This window comes from Monodon monoceros, unplaced genomic scaffold (genome assembly GCF_005190385.1).
Source record: "Monodon monoceros isolate NGI ecotype Baffin Bay Population unplaced genomic scaffold, NGI_Narwhal_1 Super_Scaffold_6, whole genome shotgun sequence".
NCBI lineage: Eukaryota > Metazoa > Chordata > Mammalia > Artiodactyla > Monodontidae > Monodon > Monodon monoceros.
The window spans coordinates 69,126,595-69,149,974 of NW_021703783.1; the positions used below are offsets into that span (position 1 = coordinate 69,126,595).

A 23,380-nucleotide genomic window follows, 5' to 3' on the forward strand; every position below is an offset into this window, starting at 1 on the left:
ACTCCAATAAAGATGTATTCAAAAAAATAAATAAAATATAATAAAAATAATCTTAAAAAAAGATATTAATGAAAAACAATTACAAATTTTATCTTCGCTATCATTCTTTTCCCATATTAATAAGTACTTAAATAGTTAAAAGACACATATTAAGAAAGTAGATAAGAATCATGAATAATGACTAAATTGCTTAATACACTAATAAATTATGAAGTTTTGCCCTTCTAGAAATTTTTGATGTATTGTACTATAGACAGCATAATGCTAAAAAAAAATAAAACAAAAATAAACAAGCAAAAAAAACCTCTATTATTCATAGATACTTATGGGCTTGGGCCAAGTTAGAAAAAAAAATGCCTTCTCTATGGTCTTACAAAAAAGCACTGTAATAGCTATTAAAAAATAAACCAGCTGTTCTCTTTATATCATGTAAGATAAAACAAAAAATTGTTAATTTTTATTCAATAAAACATTACTTTCACTTACTAAAGAATAATGTACAATTAAAGCTTCCAATGCATAGCTTTTAAAGAAAAAGAAAATATTAACAGTAGCATATATTAACAAAAATTACTGTTTTATCATTACTAATCACAACATACTGGGATTGTCTAGAAATTAATACAGACTATATTGTAAATTTTTCAAAAGTCCATGATTCTGATGTTTGTTTTTCGTTCACTTATTATTCTTTTAACTGTTTAGATTTAGGACTAAACTCAATGACACTCACTCATACACTCTTCATCAGGCCATTATTTTCATTTATCAAACTTGTAGCAAAACCACAGTAATACAGCAATACTATTTCTCACATACAGAAAATAACAGATCCAGACAATTCATTTTCCAATGATTCTTTTAAAGATTTGGAATAACAGTATACCTGAAGTTGCAGTTCTTTTTCCTTTCTCTTGAGCCATTTGACGAATTTTTTTCTTCAGATCAAGTCTTTCTTCCTCTAGGCTTTCAATCTACAAAATTAAAATTGTTAGTATTTTTCTTTACTTCAACCAGGAAAATAACCAATTGACTACTGCACTTGCCTCTTTCAAAAGAATCTGGTTTTCAGCTCTGTACTGCTGTTGTTTTAAACTTTTACTATTTCTAAATTCAGTTAAATCAATCATTGTCTTTGGTTCAAGGCCTAAAATAAAAAGCAGAATGATTAAAACCTTATTAATATTCAAATGAACTACAAAAACTTCATATGGCAACTGGTTATCATCAAGCAACTGGTTATAATCTATTTAGCCACCATCACTGAAGAATGGGGGATTTTTGTGCAAGAATTTTTCAGGTATTTGAACTGTAACCATACAAGCTAAAATTTTATCACAATTATTAATGGAAATCCTGACAAAGACACATTATGATCTGTCTTCCATGTTGGACTGTCAGAGAGGTACTATAATGTACTAAGAACAGAAGCTTTGTAATAAAACAAAGTTGTGTTCAATTCCCACTTTCAACTATTAACTGGTTGTAGGGATAATACTATATGTAAGTACATGTGTATGAATGTATACACGTATTTCTTTTTGGCTTGTTGTCAGGGGTATAATAAAATTAACCCAAATAAAGTACTTATAGCAGTGCTTGGCACATAGTAGTCAATATTAATATCATTATCAATTATATTTTATCATGACTAGACTGATGCTCTCAGTGTGCCTCTTTCCTAACTTCCCATTACTAAGCAGCTATGCTCTGAAAACCAGATATCAAGATTGTCTCAAGTAATTATAAAGCAAGATTTGGGGCCTTTAAAAAACAGAAAATCTGGTGTTTGTGACGGCTCAGTCACCTTTAGGAACGTCCAGATTGAAGTTGGCCGTGATCTGGTAGATCAAGTTGATTAGACTAAGTCTAACTTGAGGTCCTGGCATTACTCTGGGTCCTAGATAGACACTTTTTTACGAATAAATAATATGTATAAAATATTTATTTTTCCTTCCTTTAGAGAATAGTTTTTACAGGTGATCATTTTAACTCTAAGAAAGCATTAACTGGTATTTACCAAGTATAATGAAATCATGATTTAGATATTTATTTCCATTTTAAAGTAGCAATTTAGATTGGACTGTCGTAACATTCAAACTAGTATATTCACTAATGAACTATTTATTGATATCAATATATAAACTCTCAAGCTATATTTATTAATTACTTCTTAGAATCAATAGTAACCTTAAAATACTCAACCCAAGTAAAACTTAGTGCCAATTATAAAAGTCAAGTATTTAAAAGTCTTAAAAAGGATTAAACAGTATTTCTAAATGTCCCCATGCATTCATCTGAAACTAGAGCATTTTGCAAACTAACACACTACTTTTGTTGGAAAAAAAAAAGGTTAATTTCTAATACTGGTATTAACTAAGTAGCTTTCCATTTTTTAAGAATGCAATTATTATTGAGGAGATCTCCGACTGAATATAGCAGTGCTCCAGGTCTGTCCAACCACCATCGCAGCTCCATCAAATCCATAATCCCACTTCAACTGGAACAGCTCCATTTTTACTTGTTTTAAGTATTTTTATAGGAGGAATTATTAAATTAAAAAAAGCATCCAAATATTTAAAAATAATCACATGCAAAAAAAAATGACGTGACAATTAGGTTGAGCAAACTACGTATCTTAAAAGATGACTTACCCATACGCTCTTTAAGTGCCTCATTCTCATCAAGGAAATCATTGATCTTCAATTCAAGTTTATTGATTTCCTTTGTCAATACTTCAATCTCTTGATCTCTTATTTTAATTTGGTTTTTACAATTCTTTATTTCAATAACAGCATCTTCTAAGCCATAAACTCCCTGAAAAATACCCAATGTAATTTAAATATAACATTGTTTATTTGAATAAACTGTCAAATTCATGAATTTGTTTTCTTATTAAGTCTGAGGGGAAGTACACACATAACTAAGATTTACAACTATAAACTGTGTTTTTTACTGTACTTTTAAAAAACAAATCCAGTAATAATAATAACGGGAAATGGAACAGTTGAAATTTCCCTGTATAGCCTCCTAATGGCAAAGTGACTCAATATTACACATAAAACACTTAATAAAATACAGAAAAGGAATAGTAAGGGAGAATCAGCAATACCATTAGAATATGTAGGTTATTAGTTGCCTGACTTAGCAGTAATCAGATTTAAAAATATAAAAAGTACAGAGTAAGGCTGTGTTGGCACAGTAGGTGGTAAAACTGTCTCTGTTACAACTTTTAGACAACTCATCAGTGGTGTCACATCTACATGGTGGTACAATGACACAGATTACAAAGAATCTAATCCTGCTGCCTCACCAAAGCTGATTATCTGGGCAAAATGCTTTAATCAAATGGTTTGAAAACAATTCTGCCAAAAAGTAAATGCTGCACAAAAGTTTGAACACTTCAGTATAAATCAATTAGGATAATCTTTATCACGAGATACTTCTGGAATGTTTTTAAATGGTATAAAGAAAATGGCACAGAACAGTCTATACGTGGCAAGATAATTCTAAGCTCCTTGATTGACAAGATAAAAATACATACCGATTCATAATCTTTTAATCGCTTCAGAGTCTCAACTAGTTCTTTATCCTTTTCCCTAGCATCAGCCTCAGCCAGTTCAGCTGTTCTCTCAGCCTCTTTAGTTCTCTCTTCTAAAATTTGAACCTTAGACTGAATTTTCATATAATGAGTCCGTTGAGAAAGTGCTGAAGCTCCTACAGGGTAAAAATTAAAATCATGAATGAACTGAATTGACTACTTACTCCTATAAAACACTGGTTCCAGCATGGGAAGCAGGAAATGTGGTATGTCACTAAAAAAAGTCCATTTAATATTATAATTTTATATTTGTAAAATAAAGTTTTGATTTGGTTTTATTTATAAAACTAAAAAGGAAATTTTAATAAAATCTTAGCTGAAAGGGTATGGATTATAAAAGACTGGAAAACACTGCTTTACAAAGAATGATAATTGTGGCAAAGGCTGCTGTTTCTAATAGTTAGCTCCCTTTCGTCCACTGTAATAGAACTATGGATTTTTAGACGGACACATGGCCACTTGAAATAAAGACTAAATTTCCACTTACATTCCAGTAGCTAGGTGGGGTCATGAGACTAATAGGATATAAACAGAAAGACCATGTGCACATTTCAGGAAATGTTTTTAAAGGAGAGGAGTGAAATTTTCTTTTCTCCTTCCTCCTTGCTGCCAGCTGGAATATGGACATTAGGGCTGGAGCTCAGTCTTCTTAGAACATGAGATGGAAACCTCATGCTGATAGTCAAAGCAAAAAGATACAGGGTCCCTGGTATCTGGTATTTGTACAAGTAGCACACCTACACTAAACTAGTTGCCTCAACTTTGATTATATCACAGAAAAGTACATTTCCATCCTGTTTAAACCATTGTTACATTCGATTTTTTTCTGTCAGTTGCAGCTAAACTTAACTGTAACTAATAGTATAAAAATTCCTACTTGTACATCTTAACAAACTGTTGCTAAGACCAAAATATAGTATTCGTATCATTCTAAAATGTACTGACAATCATTCTTACACTCATCCATAATAAACATCTACTGATTTATAGGTCATATACTTACATACAGGCACTGGACTAGTGTGGGAGATCACACACATTTATAAGAAGTGAGCCCTGTTCTCTGGAGTTAACAGCCTAGCTGGAGAATGTGACAGAGGCTCCTGTCCCCAAAATCTATTCTCCCTTTCTTCTGCAAGGCCCTGCACAATATATTACCTGCCTATCCTTCAGTACATGCTCTTTGCTTCTTGCCTCCTCTTCTTCTACCTCGCTGTTTGGGATTGGATGTGAGGGTAAAGTTCCATTTTGCATGAGGCAGATGAAGGCAATACCCTAGACTGCCTAACTAGACCAATACACAAGTGAGAAATAAACTTCTATCTTGATTTTGCCACCATTTTTCAGATGCTTCTACGAGCTAAAACTAATCTTAACCAATGAAAGGAGACCACCATTAACTGTCATGCACAAGTTAAATTCAAGATACAGAGTATAGTCTAGTACACACACCTTCTGTGGACTTTAGGAATTACATGACTATGGACTGACAGAAGCGTCACTATATAAGACCTTTCCTTATTTGACAGCAGAAATCAACCGCCACTTTTTCTCCTGGTGACTGGAATATGCAACCCCACAACATCAGTGATCCTTTTAAAGCAATTTAAGCTACTGTCAAAGAATAATTCTAGTACATACATAATACAGACACATGTAGAAATAAGTATAGCAAGTGGGGCTTGATGCTGCTCAACAGTCACACTATATTTCCCTAGTCTGGTTCATTCTTCCAGATGACCATTTCCTACCTTCTCTTTACTTCTCTCTCCTCAAACTTCTAATATATCTGCCTCTATCCTCACTTTCAGCTGAGAACCTTGCTTCCTCATTCACTGAGAAAACCAAAACTTTTACTGTCAGGACATCTACCCAGCCACATCGGAAAGTAACTACACACCCCACCCTTCTTCCTGTTACTATGGATGAACTCTCTGTGCTCCTAAGCCAACTACTCCACTGAACACTAGATCCCATCCCATTGCCTTCTCAGGAATATTACTCCAGAAGTCCTTCTCTCCCTCCCTTGCTTCATCAATTCATGAATTGCTTCCTCTTTAGTGGATCTTTCCTATTTACTTAGAAGCATGATTATTTCTTCCATTTAAAAGAGAAAAACATTTTCTTTATCCCCCTTTCACCTCAGGCTACCACTCTATTTTTCTCCTTTCCTTTTCCTCAAAAGTCTCTGTATTGGCTCTATTTCATCTCTACCCATTTTCTCTTGAACCAAAAATGACCACTGCTAAATCCAGTGGTCAATTTTTAGTGCTCCTCTTGTCTTATCAGCAGCAATGAATATAGTATGGAACACAGTTGCTTATGCTCTTCCTTGATGACATTCCACATGTGAGTTTCAGGGCTCTACGTGCTCCTGGTTTTCCTCCCATCTCTCTGGTCATTCCTTTTCAGCCTTTTTGGTTGTTCCTTTTCATCTCCCCAAGTTCTAAAGTAAAAGCATCCCAAGGCTCAGTCTTAAGATTTTTCTTTTTAACCAACATTTTCTCCTTTGATGATCTCAGCCAGCTTCATGACTTCAAGTACCATTTTTATGCATAAAGTTCCCAAATTAATATGTTTAACCCAGACTGTCCTCATGAACCTCAGACTTCTATATACAAGTACCTACTTAACATTTTCACTCAGATGTCTAATAGCCATCTCACACTTAACATGTCCTATTTAACTAAGTACCTGACCATCTCTAAACCTGCTCTTTCCACAGCCCTCCCCAGCATTCAGACCAAAAGCTCTGATAACTTTCACATCCTACATCTGATCTGTCAGCTAATTTCATTTCTATCACCTTCAAAATACATCCAGAACTGACTACATATAACTCCACTGCTACCTCCGTGCTTTAAACTACCATCACCTCTCTCCAGGTTATTGCAGTAGTCTTATAACAGGTTCCCTGCTTCTCTCCTTACCACTCCTAGAGTCTATGGCAGACACAGTCCAAGCCAAAATATATCACTCCTTTCTTCAGAAATTTTTTGATGTCCATTCTCACTTAAAAGAAAAGCCGAAGTCCTTACAATGAACTGTAATGCCCCATACGATATGGCCCCTCGTTACCTCTCTGATCTCATCACCTACTACTGCCCACTTGCTCACCCTGCTCCAGCCACAAAGGCTTCTTTGTTGTTCCTCAAACATGCTCAGTACACTCCTGCTTCAGGGCCCTGCACTTATTCTCACTGCTTAGGGACATCCACATGGCTCACTCCCTCATCTTCTTTAAGTCTTTGTTCAAATATCTCCTCAGTGAGGCTTTTGCCTCACTACCTAAATTACAACCACACTACCATTATTTCACTTACACACAAACACACACTCATTATTTCCCCTTTGTGTCTAATTTTTTTTTTATCTTCAGCAATTACAATAAATATGTCATGAACTTATTATGAATAGTTTGCATTAATGTGTTCTGGTATAACTACAGTATATAGTCTTTTGGAAATACAAGATCACTAATGTTGTAAGGGCTTACATTCAAAGGATTTGATGAGTTAGGTAAGCTAGCATGACCCAAGGTAGGGAGAATATGATGACATATCAAGTTGGGTAAGGTTAATTCAAATGTTGACAAGTCAATTACTTCTGAAAAATCTCTGCAATGTTGCTACACTGATCAAAATTTTATTTTCTTCCATTCTTTGTTAATTACAAAAAGGAGGATAAATACAATTATATCACCATTTTTCATTTCTTTTATACAGCCAATCTGGTAATAGGGGTTAATGTAGTTTTCATCAGAGAAAAACTACAGAAAATACTGCCATCATTTACATGTGTAAATACTAATATCATATATACAGTAGTCAATAATACCTTGTACAATTTTTTTAAGAATACAAAATTCAAATACAGAAAAATCACTAATATATCTGTTGGCATAATATAATTTCATTTTAATAAAAATAAAATACTTTAAAAACTTAGTGGTATATAAAATGACTATATACTTATAAAACACTGAATTACCTTTGTTTCTTTGGAGCTCATTTTTCAAATCTTCAATAATAAAAGTATTTTTTTCCATTTCTTTTGTATATTGCTCTACTTGGTCAGTGAGCATCTTAATTTGACTATCTCGTCCTTGTATACCCTGTAAAATATTTTGAATATTACATATTATCACTTCATGAATATTAATCTACATTTTTAAAGTAAGAGAAAAGGTAGGTCTTGTTTTTTTCAACAAGACTATAGAATATATTTCTTGTGAGTCAAAACTGTGCTTTTACTATTTTGTATACCTCAACTGCACTAATCATTGTAGGAATACTGCTGTCACTCTAGTTCTTAAAGATGATATAAGGGCTAGCACTCTCACAAATACGAATTCCAGAACTCTCTAATATTTGTGGCTTCTAATAACTCCTTTTGTGTTACTTTTCCTCATCATCCAATTCTATCTTTTTATCATTTTATGTTTGTGTTTTACCTTGTGCTTTTTCCTTTACTCAACTTAGCTTTCACCCCTGCAGTACTTCATTCAAAAATCTTGTCCCTTGCGATCGTCCTTATTCTCCAAATACTTTTCAAATTTCCTTCTTTCTTTTGGACTATGACTAGAGAGCATAGCTGATGCATGTGTAACTTCTTTCTATATGAATATATTTGTACTATCAATAAAAACAAAAATTTTATACAGTACAAATTATAACCATATTTTAGCTTATTCCACATTGTACAGGATATTTCAGCACTAAAACACAACACAATAGACTTTAGTAACAGAGAATTAAGATATTTTTTTAATTTCTAAAAGTTTTTAAAGTTTCTTATTAAATAATTCCCAAGCAAAACAATAAATGTATTATCTGCATCAATAGAGAGAAATACATAAAATAATTTTATTCTTAACTCTAAACTTAATTCTAATTTTTTCTTGGGACTGGACGGTGTAAGAAACTTCAAAAGACTTTATTATATACCCAAAAGTGCAAGTGACTAGATTAGGCACAGGAAATAAATAAGACATAATTTAGAGTTTCATTGCCAACTTTAATAAACCTTGTTGATAAACCAAATTTTGAGAAAGTTTTACCTGTTGTAGAGCCATAATATTACTTTTATCGGCATCAAGTTGGGCATTTTTCAGTTTCTCCCTCAGGTTATGTAACATTTGCTGGTACTCAATAATTTCATCATCTTTAGAAGACAAAATTAACTAGAAATAAACAAAATAGAATCTGTTACATAAGAGCAAAATTAATAAACCATTCCTCATTTATGGTAAATATTTTAATATATACCATTAGCAGATTTCGAGAAAATACAGGAAATAAAATTCTTTGAAGTGAGAAAATAGCAACTATTGGAATGACCACTGTTCTTTTGTGCATACAACCTGAAATTCAAATAAGAAATGATTCAAAAATATACACTGTATTTTTTGCTTTTTAAGAAATTCAATCTTTTAAACAATCTCTAGTTTCCAAAACCCATTCCTAGAACACTAAGCTATAAATAACTCCCTGCAATTATAAAAGGTTTTGTAGAACTAATCTTTTATGAAGAAAACATTAAAATGACACTAAGAAGCATAAAATATCTTGAATGAATAAAAGGTATCTTGTTATGTTGTATGAAAGGAAAAGGCTAGCATTCCTCTGGACAAGAATGGAAGAGGTCCTCAGGCTTGACAACATGCATATGGTTAAGGCATTGCCATCCACTTCATGGCCTCTAATCATCATTTTTTTTTTTTTTTTTGCGGTACGTGGGCCTCTCACTGTTGTGGCCTCTCCCGTTGTGGAACACAGGCTCCGGACGCGCAGGCTCAGCAGCCAAAGCTCACGGGCCCAGCCGCTCCACGGCATGTGGGATCTTCCCAGACCGGGGCAGGAACCCGTGTCCCCTGCATCGGCAGGCGGACTCTCAACCACTGCGCCACCAGGGAAGCCCCTAATCATCATGTTTTAATACTGTACTGCATATTTGAAAATAGCTAAGAAAGTGGATCTTCAAAGTTCTCATTACTAGAAAAAAAAAAAAATTGTAACTATGTATGGTTACAGATGTTAACTGGACTTACTGGGGTAATCATTTTGCAATACATACAAACATCGAATCATTACACTGTATACCTGAAACTAGTATCATGTTATGTCAATTTTACCTCAATTTTAAAAAAATGAAAGGTACCTTGTGTTCTTTGCTAGGACCAAATATCAAAATCAATTTATAAATTAATTTATAAATTTAATATATACCCAATAAAATACCTAAAATATTTTAAAGAACTATTTCTAAAATTTGTATTTAAAAAGCACATTTATAAGAATCTAAAAAACATAAATAATGAGAACAGCTTTTTCAAATATTTAAGCATAATAATTAAAACAAGTGGGGCTTCCCTGGTGGCGCAGTGGTTGAGAGTCCGCCTGCCGATGCAGGGGACACAAGTTCATGCCCCGGTCTGGGAGGATCCCACATGCCGCAGAGCGGCTGGGCCCGTGAGCCATGGCCGCCGAGCCTGCGCGTCTGGAGCTTGTGCTATGCAACGGCAGAGGCCACAGCAGTGAGAGGCCCACGTACCACCAAAAAAAAAAAAAAAAGTGTACATGGTTAGAAAACAGATCAATCAATATAAAGAAGAGAGTCCCAAAATAAATTCAAATTCAACAGTTTTGTATGTAATAAAAATGGAAGTGTATTTTAGTAGGAGAAAAATGAAATGTTCAATAAATGATGTTTAGACAACAGAGTAGCTCGGTTACACCCATATCTCACTCTTCATACCAAAATAAATAATATATGTTTCAAAGATTTACATGTAAACGATGAAACTAGAAGATACTAGAGAAAATATAAGAAAATAATTTTATACTCAGAATCCTTTCTAACTATGATACAAAGGCCAAAAGCCATAAAAAACATTAAATTTATGCAATATAAAAAAAATACTTCAGGGGCTTCCCTGGTGGTGCAGTGGTTGAGAGTCCGCCTGCCGATGCAGGGGACACGAGTTCGTGGCCCAGTCCAGGAAGATCCCACATGCCACGGAGTGGCTGAGCCCTTGAGCCATGGCCGCTGAGCCTGCGCATCCGGAGCCTGTGCTCCGCAACGGGAGAGGCCACAACAGTGAGAGGCCCGCGTACCACACACACACACAAAAAAATTCATAGTAAAAAACACCATAAAGCCAAAAGACAAGTGACCAACTAGAGGAATATATTTGCAATATATATCACAATTACACTTGTAGCGTTTATTCTACAGATACACATTTTCAAAATAAATATACAAGGATATTCATTAAAACATTGTTTCTAATAGCAAATATTGGAAACCTAAACGCCACATAATAGGAAATCAATAACATACATATCTACAAGAAAAATTACATTAAAAAGAACAAAGTAATACCATACATACTGATATAAACTAAGTAAAAGATACTAAGTAAAAATGAAGTGCAAAAGAATACATTTGCTAACATCTCTCCCCCCAAATTAAACGATTAAAAACAACCCTTTTTTTCCTGGTGTTGGTAAACTATGGCTCATAGGTCAAATTTGGCCTGCTGCCTGCTTCTGTAAAGTTTCATTGGGAAAACAGCCTTGCTCATTTATTTATGTATTGTCTATGGCTGCCTTCATATTATAATAGCAGAGTTGAAGACATACACCAGAAACCAAATATTCTAAAATATTTACTCCCTGGCCTTTTACAGAAAGTTTATTGACCTCTGATTGATTCTATAAACTTCATTTCCACTGCTACTGCTCTTGTTTAAAATATAGGTTAGCTGAGATTCCCACATGATAATTTCAAATAGCCAACAAGATTTATGTGAACCTTGTTAGAAACAAAGACTATAAAATTGATAGCTTTTAAAATTAGATTTATTCAGAATCATTTCAGATTTTTCAAAATATATAATCATCACAATCCTAACTTCTGATATGGTAAGGCTTGGGGTTGTGGTTGGAGTTAGAGAGTGGTGAGGAGGAACAGACTTCTGAAAAGACTTCTCAGGTGATTCTGAAAGATCCCTTCCCTTACTTCCATTCCTGATCCACTTCCTTACTCCCATTTCCACTGAATGCCAATACCTTGATTAATCTAACATGGAAGGAGAGTCAGAAAAACTAAAATTAAACCTGGAACTATATAACTAATATATACAAGGTACCTATGGTTTACGTGAAAACATTTAAATTTTATTTATAATTATCTATTTTAGATGACATATTATATTTTAGACTTAGATTTCTATCAGAAAACTAAAAATTTTAAATTTAACTCATTGATGTAGAAGAGCTCATTCAACAACAGATAAGCTAGAGGTCTACACACGAGTTCTTAGAGTTTTCCAGCTAAAACATTTAATACACTTTTTTAAATGCCTAATAAAAATGTCATTAACTAGTACAAGAACTTTAAAGAAAATTAAGACTAAAAAATTGAAATCTAAAATGAAAATGAACAAGCTATTATAGCAATTGAAAAAAGCACCTTCCATTCTTCTACTTTTGCGTTGACAGCTGCCATGATTGGATCATCTTCTTCATTTTTTGCTTTCAGAAGATTTGTAAGCTCCTGCACCTAAAAGGCAACAACTATTTCAAGAACTGTTGCAAATTAGTGTACTATACATGTATTTGTTGTATATGAATATTTACACACATGATAAGCATACACATGCACATATATACATATACATTACAAATGCATATTCATTATGGGAGCAGTTCTGTAGTTAAGGTGACCTTTAATTGTTTGTGCATCTTTACAGTTGTATAATTATTTTTTGTCATTAGAGAATTGTATTTTTAAGTATTACTCTATTTTTTAAACAAGTTTAATCCCACGTAAGTAGTAAACAATATATTGGTTTCTATGATACTTAGAGTGTATTTATTTTAAGGTATAAAATTAAGCTTGATGATCCACAGGACTTCTAAGAGGCTTTAGCAGAAAATTTGCAGGATTGTTATCTACATATTCATTCAGGTATCACCCATATACTCTACATGGCAGTAATTACAAGGTATATGTAAGGGGACTAGAGAAACACATAGAGACAAGTATATTACCATGGCAACATATTACAGTATAAGATGACATACTAGAGCATAAGACAAAAATTCATACCCTAGAAAGTTAAAAGTACTTTCTAGTTTCAAATAAATAGTAATGAGGCAATATGAAGTTTGCCCAAATAAGTCAAACAGGAATTCTTACTTGAAGCTGGTAATGATCATTTTCTTTTTTTAACTGGTCCATTATATTATCTGTCTGATGCACAATAGCTTTCATCCTATTATATTCATCAGTCATCTTCTCCATTTCCTGTACAGACTCTTCTAGATTTTTTCTCATTTCTTCATTCTGAAGTTCAAGTTTCTCATTAGCTTCTGTTAAAGTCTAAGAAAGGTAAAGATGCTACAGTTAAAAACAATTTAAGAAACTAAAATTTAAATTAATACTAAATGGAGTCATACGTGTCTGCTGGAGAAAACAGAATTCTTCATAGATATTTAGTATCAATTGCTATTGGTCAATTAAACCAAATTAAATATCAAGAAAAGTGTAAGTAAGTATCTTAGTTCTTAAACAATGCCCAAGGTAGGCATATAACAAGAATGAATTTGCAAGATTTGCAACTTCAAAGATGCAATTTATTTCATGTTTTACAAATACATAGTTGCAGATTTATACTAAATATATTGAAATGTAGGGCTAAATACTAATTTTATATTATAATGAAATTAAAGCTTTATAAAGATCATTGCTTTGAAATGACTTCTATCCATTTTACCTGAATTTCATCTAGATATTGGACAAGTTCATAGTTTTTTTTAGACAATTGTGATCGGTAGTCACTGTCTTCTCTTCTTGATGAAAGGGTTTCTTTTTGCAAATCTATTTGTTTTTGATAGTCAATAATATCCTGACGAAGCTGTTCATTCTGAAGGCAGATCAAACACAGTATTCTATTAAAAAAACTATCCAAAGAAACAAAATTTCACCCTCTGAATAGTGATCTCAAAACACATCTTTAAAATTCCAAGGTTTCACCACCCTTAAAGCCTCACCTTTTTCTTTAGACGTTTGTTCTCCAGAAGAGGACAGGAAAAAGGTAATTAGAAATAAGAAAGGCAATATATAATTAAATATAATAATTAGAAATTAAAGAAAACAAAAAAAAATTTTTAGGAGAATGAGATATTATTTTGGATAATCAAAGAAAGCAAGAATACTAATTACCAACCAAAACAAAAAAACATTTTGATTATGTTAAAAAGATAAGCACTATCAGGATAAACAATGTACAAACATTATTTGGCTCAGAAGAACCAAATAATAATCAAAATTTGTAATATTTAATGAGAAACAAAAGTTTTAAAAGAATGCCAGATAAAGTAGGAGGAAATAAGGCAGAAATCCAGTCATATATTCAGTTAGCAAACTAGCAAAGAACAGCTTAAAAAAACAAAGCAAGATTTACCCACATAGACCTAAGAGATGAATGTAGTACTTAACGGCCTCACCTTTCAACTTATTTTCTATTTCCCTAAGACAAAGTCATATCATAAAACACGGTTTGAAAACATCAATTACTTAGACGATGCCAGTTCTGGTTACAGAATTAATTTATGAACACTTTTTTAATAAGTATCTTTGTTGAACCACCACAACTACTAAAATTTTTTACCAACCTCTCTCCTTAATTTGCTGTTTTCATTTTCTGCCTCCTCATTTCGAAGAGCCAACTAAAACAGCAAAAAACAAATAAGATAAAATTCAGCAGTAGTTCTATGTAATGCCAGGTTTTCAGTTCCTTTCCAATAACACAGAGAATGTTTAACTACTGAGGACTTCATGTCGACCCAAGACATGAATAATACGCCAAAATTTTGAAAACTAACTAAGGATTAGGAAGGATGAAGCAGGTTGAGTTTAAAAGATTATAAAACAAAAAACAAAAACCTCTAACCAAAGGATACAGAAAACAAAACATTACCCTCTTCCCCCAGCGTAAAACCTAATAATGAGTAGTCTTCCAACCAAGATCTTCATCATTTTGCAGTTCTATTACCAGAGCTAGAATACTCTTTGCTCTCAGTGAGCATTAAATTACTTAGAAATACAAAGCAGTAGAACATAATGGTTAAAAAGAAGCATGGATGCTTGGATATTGGGTGGGGAGACTAAAAGGACATTATTGGGCCAATAGAGGAAATCTGATTATGGACTACATATTAGACAACAGTACTGAATTGATATTACATTCCTGAGTATGCTAATTATATAAGTAGCTATATTGGAAAGTATAACTACTTATATAGTTATAAAGGAAATATAACTACTTCCTTTCAGTGGAAACACACTGAAATATTTAAGAATGAAATATCATGATATTTGCAATATTTAAGTATGAAGTATCATGATATCTGCAATTAACTCTGATGTCTCAGCAAAAAAGAAAGGAGGGGAGGGGAGGGGAGGGGAGGAGAATAAGTCTGTGTGTACAAAGATAAAGCATATGTGGCACAGTGTTAACAGGTGAACCTATATGAAGACTATGTGTTTACTGTTTTTCTTACCATCTTTATGAAGATAAAGTTTTCAAAAAAAAAGTTTAAAGAAAGTTCATAATAAAATGCAATGTGCTATACGAATCTTAGAATTTTACCATTATTATTATTATCATCTGGGAGTTAAGAAACAGTCCCATCCTGTTTTGAATTGGAAAATTTTAACAAGAAGAGACATGTCAGGAACTTAAGGCTGAAGTATTTAATACTACTGATGCTCCTTTTCCTTGGTTTTGAAACATCATACTCTTGATATTTGTCCTTTCTTGGTCTATTCCTTGAAGCACCACTTCCTCTTGCATTAGACATTTCTATACCTAGACATCTGCCTTACAATCACTTCTATTGCTTCAGTATCTATGCTGATGACCCACAAATTCTTATCATCTATCCGGTATCTCTGAGTTTCTTATCCAGATATCCTTTCTGAATATGCCCACAGGGACCTCAAACTCAACATGTACAAAACAAATAATAATCACAAGCCTTCTAAACTCCCCTTGTGTCACTTCTAAGTGAATGGCGCTATCTACCTATCCAGTGGCCCAACCCAGAAAATTAGGTGGACTACCCATTCCTCCCTCTTCACCAACAACCAATCATTCATCATATCCAATTACATCTACATCCCTCAAACATGTCTATGTCCCTAATCCCCCTCAGTCACTAATTAGTCCATCGTCACACTGACTTAGCACAAATGTCTCCTTACTAGTCTTGGCCCCCTTCAATCCACTCTCCACAAAGGAGAGTAAACTTGCAAAGTACAGATCTGATCATGATATCCCTGAGTTCAAAATCCTTCATTGGCTCCTTTTTGGAAAAAGGACCAAATTCCTCAGGTACCTGCCTTTGCTTATCTCTCTACAGGATCATAAATGTTAAAGCTGGAAAGGTAGGGTAGCACAGCAGATAAGAGCACAGAATTTGAGTAAATCTGGATCAAATCCTGGCTTTATCATTTATTAGTTGTGTAACCATGGGCAATTACCTACCCTTTCTGTGTCTGTTTCTTCATCTGTAGCCTGGGGGAAATGTCACCTCTCTCATATAAGTATCAAATGAGGAATAATGAATTAATGCATATAAAGTATCTGGCACATAGTAAGGACTCTACACTAGCTATTTTTACCTATATTCCAGCCAGAATGAATAACTGTAGTTCCCTGAATACACCATGCTATCTCTTACCTCTAGGTCTTAGTAAACACTGTATTTTCTACCCAGAATGCCTTTTCCTTAACCACCACCTACATCTCATTCCCTCTTCCAGGCTAACTCTTATTTCAGGTCTCAGTTTATAGATCATTTCTTGAACCTCAAGACTGACTCAGGTATACCTCTCCAGAGTACTCCAGAGTATTCTTATATCCTTATGTATCCCCAGACTATCATATTATCTTATGTTACCTTTGTTATTGACAGTGAATAACGTTGAGAAGCAGAATAGCGTTGCCCACTGTATCCTCAGTATTTAGCACAGTCTCTGGAATGCTATAAGTACTCAGTAAAACTGAATGACTGGTTAAGGGCAAAGAAGAAATTGCTAAAGCAACTCATATCCATATTCTACTTCAAGAAATCTAGCAGCTGGAAAGGTACATAAGCCATATATTCAAGTTGTCTGTGTGTGTGCCTATGAATGAAGATAGTAGTCTAAGATATGAATAGACATGGTGGTTCTGATTAGCTAACAGTGTGTGGTATCAATGGTGAGAAGCTGACTAATATATGGGCTAGACAAAAGAACAATAGCCCAGAAAAACACATACACGGCCACCTCCCTAAGCAATTCTATTACTGTATAGCATAGGTTGGACCCTTCACGATTAAGAAATCTATAGATCTGTTATGTTTCTCTGAGTCAACTAAACACATAATCCTCTAAGAGCTTATTCCTAACCTTCAGGTGGCATCAATCCATACTTTTTCCACTGCAAAAACTGTACAGATGGCTCACTTTTACGTGACTTCCAAACTATATAATAAAATAGATATATCAAGAATGGGGATGCTTTTCCTTACAAATCAGTCTATGATGAATTCTTTTTAAATAGCAATGTTACCTCATAATCAATGTCGTTTACTTAAAATTTATAACCATCTATTTCCAAGAGAACAATGGACAAAATAAGATTATCAGGATGTGATACAATATTGACCTTATAAAGGACACAAAGGTAGAAAAAGCTTCTGGGCACCAGGGATGGGACAGTTAATACATGTAGGCACCAGATTTTGTACTAAGTTCACTGACAGCTGAGGCAAAAAAAGAAAGCATACTATTTTCTGACAGGAAATACAAACTTATCAGCAAAAAAATAATTTTTTCCTCAAACTAAATTTAAGTGAACATTGCATGAGTTATTTTGTAAATAACAAGTATAACATAAGAGGTAATAATAAACTATGCTTGTATAAAAGATGACATGTCATGGTTTAAAATATGAATTGATTTACTAAATGGTGAGATTAACACTTTTTAAGAACCTACGTATTACATAAAGCGAGGTACACATGAAAATAAAAAACTTATTATTGAATACATCACTAAAAGATTAATTTCTAAGTCTACTACTAATATAGATACAAATAAATATCTTTTTTCCCAAAATATATTATGAAAAATAAGAAAATCAAAAAAATTTTTAAATTTTATTTATTTATGTTTGGCTGCATTGGGTCTTCATTGCTGTGCACGGGCTTTCTCTAGTTGCAGCGAGCGGGGGCTACTCTTCATTGCGGTGCACAGTCTTCTCATTGTGGTGGCTTCTCTTGTTGTGGAGCACGGGCTCTAGGGCACGGGCTTCAACAGTTGTAGCAAGCAGACTCAGTAGTGTGGCTCACATGCTCTAGAGCGCAGGCTCAATAGTCATGGTGCATGGGCTTAGTTGCTCTGCGACATGTGGGATCTTCCCGGACCAGGGCTCGAACCTGTGTCCTCTGCATTGGCAGGCGGATTCTTAACCATTGTGCCATCAGGGAAGCCCAAATCAATTGTTTCTGAATGCCTATTAATTTCTTCATACCAATATTCCAGATCAAATCATCAACTTTATGTGAAGAATTCTAACATCCGGAGAAAAAGGTACCTCCATGTATAAAGAATTAATCTCTAGGTCATATTCATTCACTAGATGTACCTGATCCATTACATTTTAAAGACATGATGACAACATGAACTGTTATATAAAACCTTATCAATAAGCATACATCAATTCCCACAAATAACATAAAACATAAAAATTGAAACTGTCAGTAATAATTATAAAAAGCATAAACAGGTGGTGTTTTTTGGTAACTTGAACAGTTAAGAGTCATTAAAAAACTGTGCCTTACTTGCTCATTAACTTTCTTTTCTTTCTCTAACTCTTTTTCCATGTCCTCCAATTCTCTATCTTTTTGTTCCAATTGCTTTTCAAGTTGGCGAATTTCATCACGTAAAAAGCGAGTGTCACGTCCACCTGCAGAGTGCTGTGCCATCTTAAAGTAATAAACCAAAAGTATAAATTAATTCCATTATATCTGGAGATTCAAATGAATCAACAACAAAAATAATTATCTTGACTTTAAATTTTATCATAATCAGCACGAGATGTTTAAAATCATGTTGCTTAAAAACAATTTTTTAAAATTAAGCATATTTAAGCTTTAGTTCACAGGCTGACAACCCCTTAAGCTCTTCCTGAGCCATCCAGAGTATGAAGAATTAACAATCACTCAGGCTCTGTTATAGCCGCTGAGCCACAGACACCAGGGTAAAGTGCAAAGGCATACAATGATCCTTGAGATGAACTATCTAGGCTTCCCCTGAGTATCAAAGCTCTGAAACCAGGCTACAAATCACCAGAGCCTCCACCCTAGCCACTGAGCCATGGTGCTCTTAACCTGTCCTTTCCCTCATACCACTGACTATTTAGACCAGTGTTCTCTAAAAGGACTTTCTAGGATAAAGGAAATGTTCTCTACACTGCCCAATACAGTAGCCACTATCTACATGTGTCTACTGAGCACTTGAAATGTGGCTAGCGCAACTAAAGAACTGAATTCTTAACTTTAACTGTAATTAATTTAAATGCTAATGGCCACATGTAGCTAGTGCTACCATACTGAACACCCAAAATTAGATTATCTTTAAAATTTTGCAGCAGACTAAATACATTTTGCTTCATTTTCCTGTTACTTTGGGTCATAGTCAAAAACATCAAAAATCCTTTAGTCATCTAATCTGTCTCACATTCATCTCCCTAGCATACAGTTGTGTTACTCTTCTACCTTAACTAAACTTTTCTTACTCTTAACCTCCTTCAAAAAGCACTTTCTTACCAACATCTCCAACTGTCCTATCCTTCTATTCTGTAGTAGTTGCCTTGCTAAACACTAACACAGAATCGATCTTACTTCATAACTCACTTAACAAGTATTTATTGAGAATGACTGGTATTTCCCTAGAAGCTGGATATACGACAGGGAATAGAAAATAAACCATCTAAATTCGCAGAGTTAACATGCTAAAAAACCAGGGTTTGAACATAAACTATCTGACTCCAGATCCTGAAATCTCCAGTTCATTCCCCACTACATTTCTAGTTTTATCTGACTTCTTTAAAATTTGACCACACATCTTTCACTCTTATTTTTAGCAGATGACCTCTCCATCCTCTCAAATTCCAGGCACTAAACCTACAAACATCAAAAGCTTCTGTTCATATCCATTCTTCCTTCCTCCCTTTTACCAAGGAAAAAGGTCCTTCCTCCTTATAAAGGCTAATCCATTTGTATCACATTCTTTCCCACAGTCTCAGTAATCTCAATGTATTCAGCTCCTTAACAATACATTCACATTTTGGCTCTTGGCTTTCTCAAAAGCTACCTCTTCTCCTATACCCTTCTGTCACTGTTCCTCAAATTCCAACATGCCTCATTCCACCTCAGTTATAGTAATCTCTCTGTATATTTCTCCGTACTACAAGCTCCATGAGGTTATTCAATGTTTTTATTTTGTTCACAATTGGATGTGCAATCCTTAGCAGAATTTAAGATACATAAATAGGCACGTAAAATATATACTGAACAATTATAAACACAATATCATTCCAGTGACTTTTTCCAGCTAATTACAATGAAAAAATTTTAAAATAATAATCGAAAATAATATTTACAACGATTACACCCTAAGGAATACAAAAGAACATACCTCCAGTTCATTTTCCAGTTTCATTACTTTAGTTTTTAATTGATTTTCTATTAAAAAAAGATAAATATTTCAATTGGTCAGATTTATCTCAAAACAAACTTTTCAATAATTTTCAATAAAATAATAAAATTAAGTTTTAAAGATTCCATCATGGTTGTAATGATAAGGTAACATAAGAAAATAACTATTTTGTACCTGATCCATGAAATAGGAGTTCTAGAAAAATATTTCAAAATAAACTGAGTATACACATTTTATAAAATATTGGGTTGGCCAGAAAGTTTGTTTGGATTTGTCCATAAGATCTTACTTTTCGGTCAACCCAATATATTAAAGCTAATTCTTCACTGCTTAGTGAATAAATGAAATCCACTATTTAACACCATAATAATCTTTTCCCCAAGGCATTTACCAAATTTTGCTTGTTCTTCTCCAGCTTTTTCAACTTCTTCCAAAGCTAGCTCTACTTCTTGAGCTTTCATCTAAACGTTAAGAATAAAAAAAAGTTATTTCAGTATGCCTTTACACTAGAATGTAAGCACTGAAAATAAGAATTTTGTTTGTATTTGCTATCCCAGTACTTACTGCCTGCAATGCCTGGCACAAGGAGACATTCAGCAAACATTTGTTGAATGAATAGATGATTTTCTTAAGGCTATTATTTCTAGATTCCTAAGAGTTTGAAATATCTTTTATTCCTCTTTTCCCTCAAGTCTTACATCTAGTATTGCAACTTTTCTCTTTGTAATGTTTTCAACTATCTCTTTTATTCTATTCTAATTTTCATTATTCTAGTCCATAATTTTGTCTAACTTCCTTCATAAGTTTAACCCTCTTAAGATATATTTTTGTATCTATTAGAAATCAAAAACCTTTAATGGCTCCTAATTGCTGATATCATAAAATACGTCTTTAAAGGCCCTAGACAGCCTATTCTAAACTATAGCCAACATTGTTTCCTCTACAACCTGCTATTATAAACTTTCTGCACTTGTCTCGTTAAATGTAAAGAACATGCATACTTTCTATTCCCAGTTTTTATTTACAGTAACCTCCAGCTCTAGAATCTCCTTAACATTTTATCACTGCCCTCCACTTACCTAAAACTATTCATCAGTCTTTCACCTTTACAGTCTTCTCACACCTAAATCTCTTCCCCTCCTAACAAATCCCAAAAGTAGTCAGCTACTGTAACAAGCTGTAACATAATAAACATAGGACCTCTCTATGCTTTTTTAAACATAACCATTCTGTTTCCCCTACACACTCTTTTAGGAACTTTAGAGCAGAAACTAGTAATGTTTTTCACCTAAAATTCTCAGTTGACATTTGAATATATCTCATTTTTTAGTGGTCATTTAGATTTTACAAAGTACTTTCACAGAGATTAAATTATCTAAGGTGAGATTCTTACACTTTCTCTAATAGTCAAAGCTATTATTAAAACCTACTGTATACAAACCTTCATTAGAGACTGAGTAATTCTGAAAAGGTGTATCATATTTTCTTGACTTTCACTTTTTAGCTCATTTACTTCCACCTAAGTAAAGAGAAAAGCAACTATTTCATATTTTATAACCCTTAAGCAAAATACAAGAAATCTTCCAGTTGTACCATTCAGTGATTTCAGGGACAACTTAGACTATCATAGTTGTATGTATATATCTATGCATTATTTATCAATTAAGTACCTTAGATAAGGAAATCAATAAATTATCTGCCAATTCTTCTTGACGAGGCAACTCATCTGGGTCAACTTTTCTTATTTCTTTCCAGTTTATATTAGGTGGCATCTTGAATTCTTTCACTGTGCTTTACTTTCTATAACAATACAAGTGGGTATTAGCATTTTCAAGGTAAACAGCATTACTGTTTTTACAGATTACGCTATTACAACTCTCCACGATGTTAGCAAAGAGGTATGGCTCCTTAACTGTATAACAGATATGTGGGTAAAATAGCCTTGATCAAAATTACAGCAGTTGCGACAAATCATCAGATATTTTATCGGCTAAATTATGACGGCTTCCATGGTTAAACTAATGTAAGCTAGAACTAGGATTCTGTGCCCCCTTCCTCCACCCCCCCTTACCACCAAACCGTGCGATGCTTGGAAGGCTGAAATTGACCCCTGATTCTGAGACAGGAGCTAGGATTAAGGAGGGAAAAAAAAAGCGAGAAAGTAAACGATTGAAATGAGTGCAGCTGGGCCGAAGAAACCAGGGCTGAAGCGAGGGGAAGGCAGATGGACTGCAAATCAAAGGCTAAGGGGCTGTTGTTTATTTGGGCCGTTAGGTTTAAAGAACCTTTGCGGGAAGAACTCTCTGTCCGCGCTCTCCAGGATCCACCCACCTAAACCAAGCCTGGCATCCAGCGGCGGCCCCTCAGCTACCGCACCCACCCAGCCGAGCCCCGCCGCCACGCCTGACGGCTCCCCGGCGCGGTTCCAATCGGACACTAGATACCGCCAACTGTTCTCTAGCGAGTAATAGCTGCAGCGGCTGCTAAGCGACGCATTTCCCACCTAGCCGAGGCCGTAACAAGAGCCCGGATGCAAGCGTCGCCTACATTTCACGACCGTGGGCGATGCTTTACGTTTAGATTCCGCAGCGAGGTCCCTGGACCCTGTGTTAAGGGCCGGGAGAAGGCCTGGGATGAGGACTGCAAATCCCAGAGTGCAGTTCTGCTTGGAAGCCGGGGCGTCCTGGCCCCTGAAGTCTGAGAAGTGGAGATAGGCCGTTCCCGGCGTGCAGTGCGGGAGGCTGCGACTGTACCGGGGTGCGGGGGAACCGCCTCGAGGCGGGAGGCGCGGCGGCCGAGGCGTGTCTGCACTGGTCGGCTGAACGAGGCGGACCATGACTGTGTCTTCGGTGGCGTCTCTCGCCGGACCGCTCTTCCCGAGGTTTCTCTAAGCCATTCCCTGGTGGAACCGCTTCCAGGTGAGGTCGGGCTCTCGGTCAGCGGTGGGGGAGGAGTTGAAGTTAGCGATCCCGACTGAAAGAAGCTCTTAACGTTGGGGCC

At 34.7% G+C, this 23,380-nt stretch overlaps 2 protein-coding genes and 1 non-coding gene across 7 annotated transcripts in view; 2 read left to right on the top strand and 1 right to left on the bottom strand.

The window, feature by feature from the left end:
• CEP290 (centrosomal protein 290) overlaps window positions 1–22,851 on the bottom strand; it is a 96,842-nt gene extending 73,991 nt beyond the window's left edge. For 3 of the 5 annotated variants that reach the window (XR_003791103.1, XM_029205374.1, XM_029205372.1), the window contains exons 1-16: window positions 22,712–22,851; window positions 22,051–22,180; window positions 21,822–21,899; window positions 20,772–20,841; window positions 20,360–20,406; window positions 18,502–18,645; window positions 14,284–14,337; window positions 13,383–13,532; window positions 12,806–12,988; window positions 12,077–12,166; window positions 8,661–8,783; window positions 7,592–7,715; window positions 3,545–3,717; window positions 2,655–2,817; window positions 1,047–1,147; window positions 887–974 (exon numbers count right to left, since the gene is read on the bottom strand). Coding sequence is in view for 4 of the 5 variants with exons in the window: in XM_029205374.1 (XP_029061207.1) it covers window positions 887–974; window positions 1,047–1,147; window positions 2,655–2,817; window positions 3,545–3,717; window positions 7,592–7,715; window positions 8,661–8,783; window positions 12,077–12,166; window positions 12,806–12,988; window positions 13,383–13,532; window positions 14,284–14,337; window positions 18,502–18,645; window positions 20,360–20,406; window positions 20,772–20,841; window positions 21,822–21,899; window positions 22,051–22,152 (1,690 nt within the window). In the remaining variant the exon portion in view is untranslated. Of the gene's footprint in view, window positions 1–886; window positions 975–1,046; window positions 1,148–2,654; window positions 2,818–3,544; window positions 3,718–7,591; window positions 7,716–8,054; window positions 8,259–8,660; window positions 8,784–12,076; window positions 12,167–12,805; window positions 12,989–13,382; window positions 13,533–14,283; window positions 14,338–18,501; window positions 18,646–20,359; window positions 20,407–20,771; window positions 20,842–21,821; window positions 21,900–22,050; window positions 22,181–22,711 lie in introns of those variants that run through there. The other 2 variants (XM_029205373.1, XM_029205376.1) reach the window with 2 other exon arrangements.
• LOC114886280 lies at window positions 9,194–9,317 on the top strand. The gene has a single exon (XR_003791286.1). It is a non-coding gene; the product is annotated as a U6atac minor spliceosomal RNA (small nuclear RNA).
• Window positions 22,852–23,006: 155 nt separating the features above from the next.
• TMTC3 (transmembrane and tetratricopeptide repeat containing 3) overlaps window positions 23,007–23,380 on the top strand; it is a 65,564-nt gene continuing 65,190 nt past the window's right edge. Inside the window, exon 1 of the mRNA XM_029206474.1 lies at window positions 23,007–23,298. The gene's annotated coding sequence lies outside the window, so the exon portion shown is untranslated. The remainder of the gene's footprint in view (window positions 23,299–23,380) is intronic.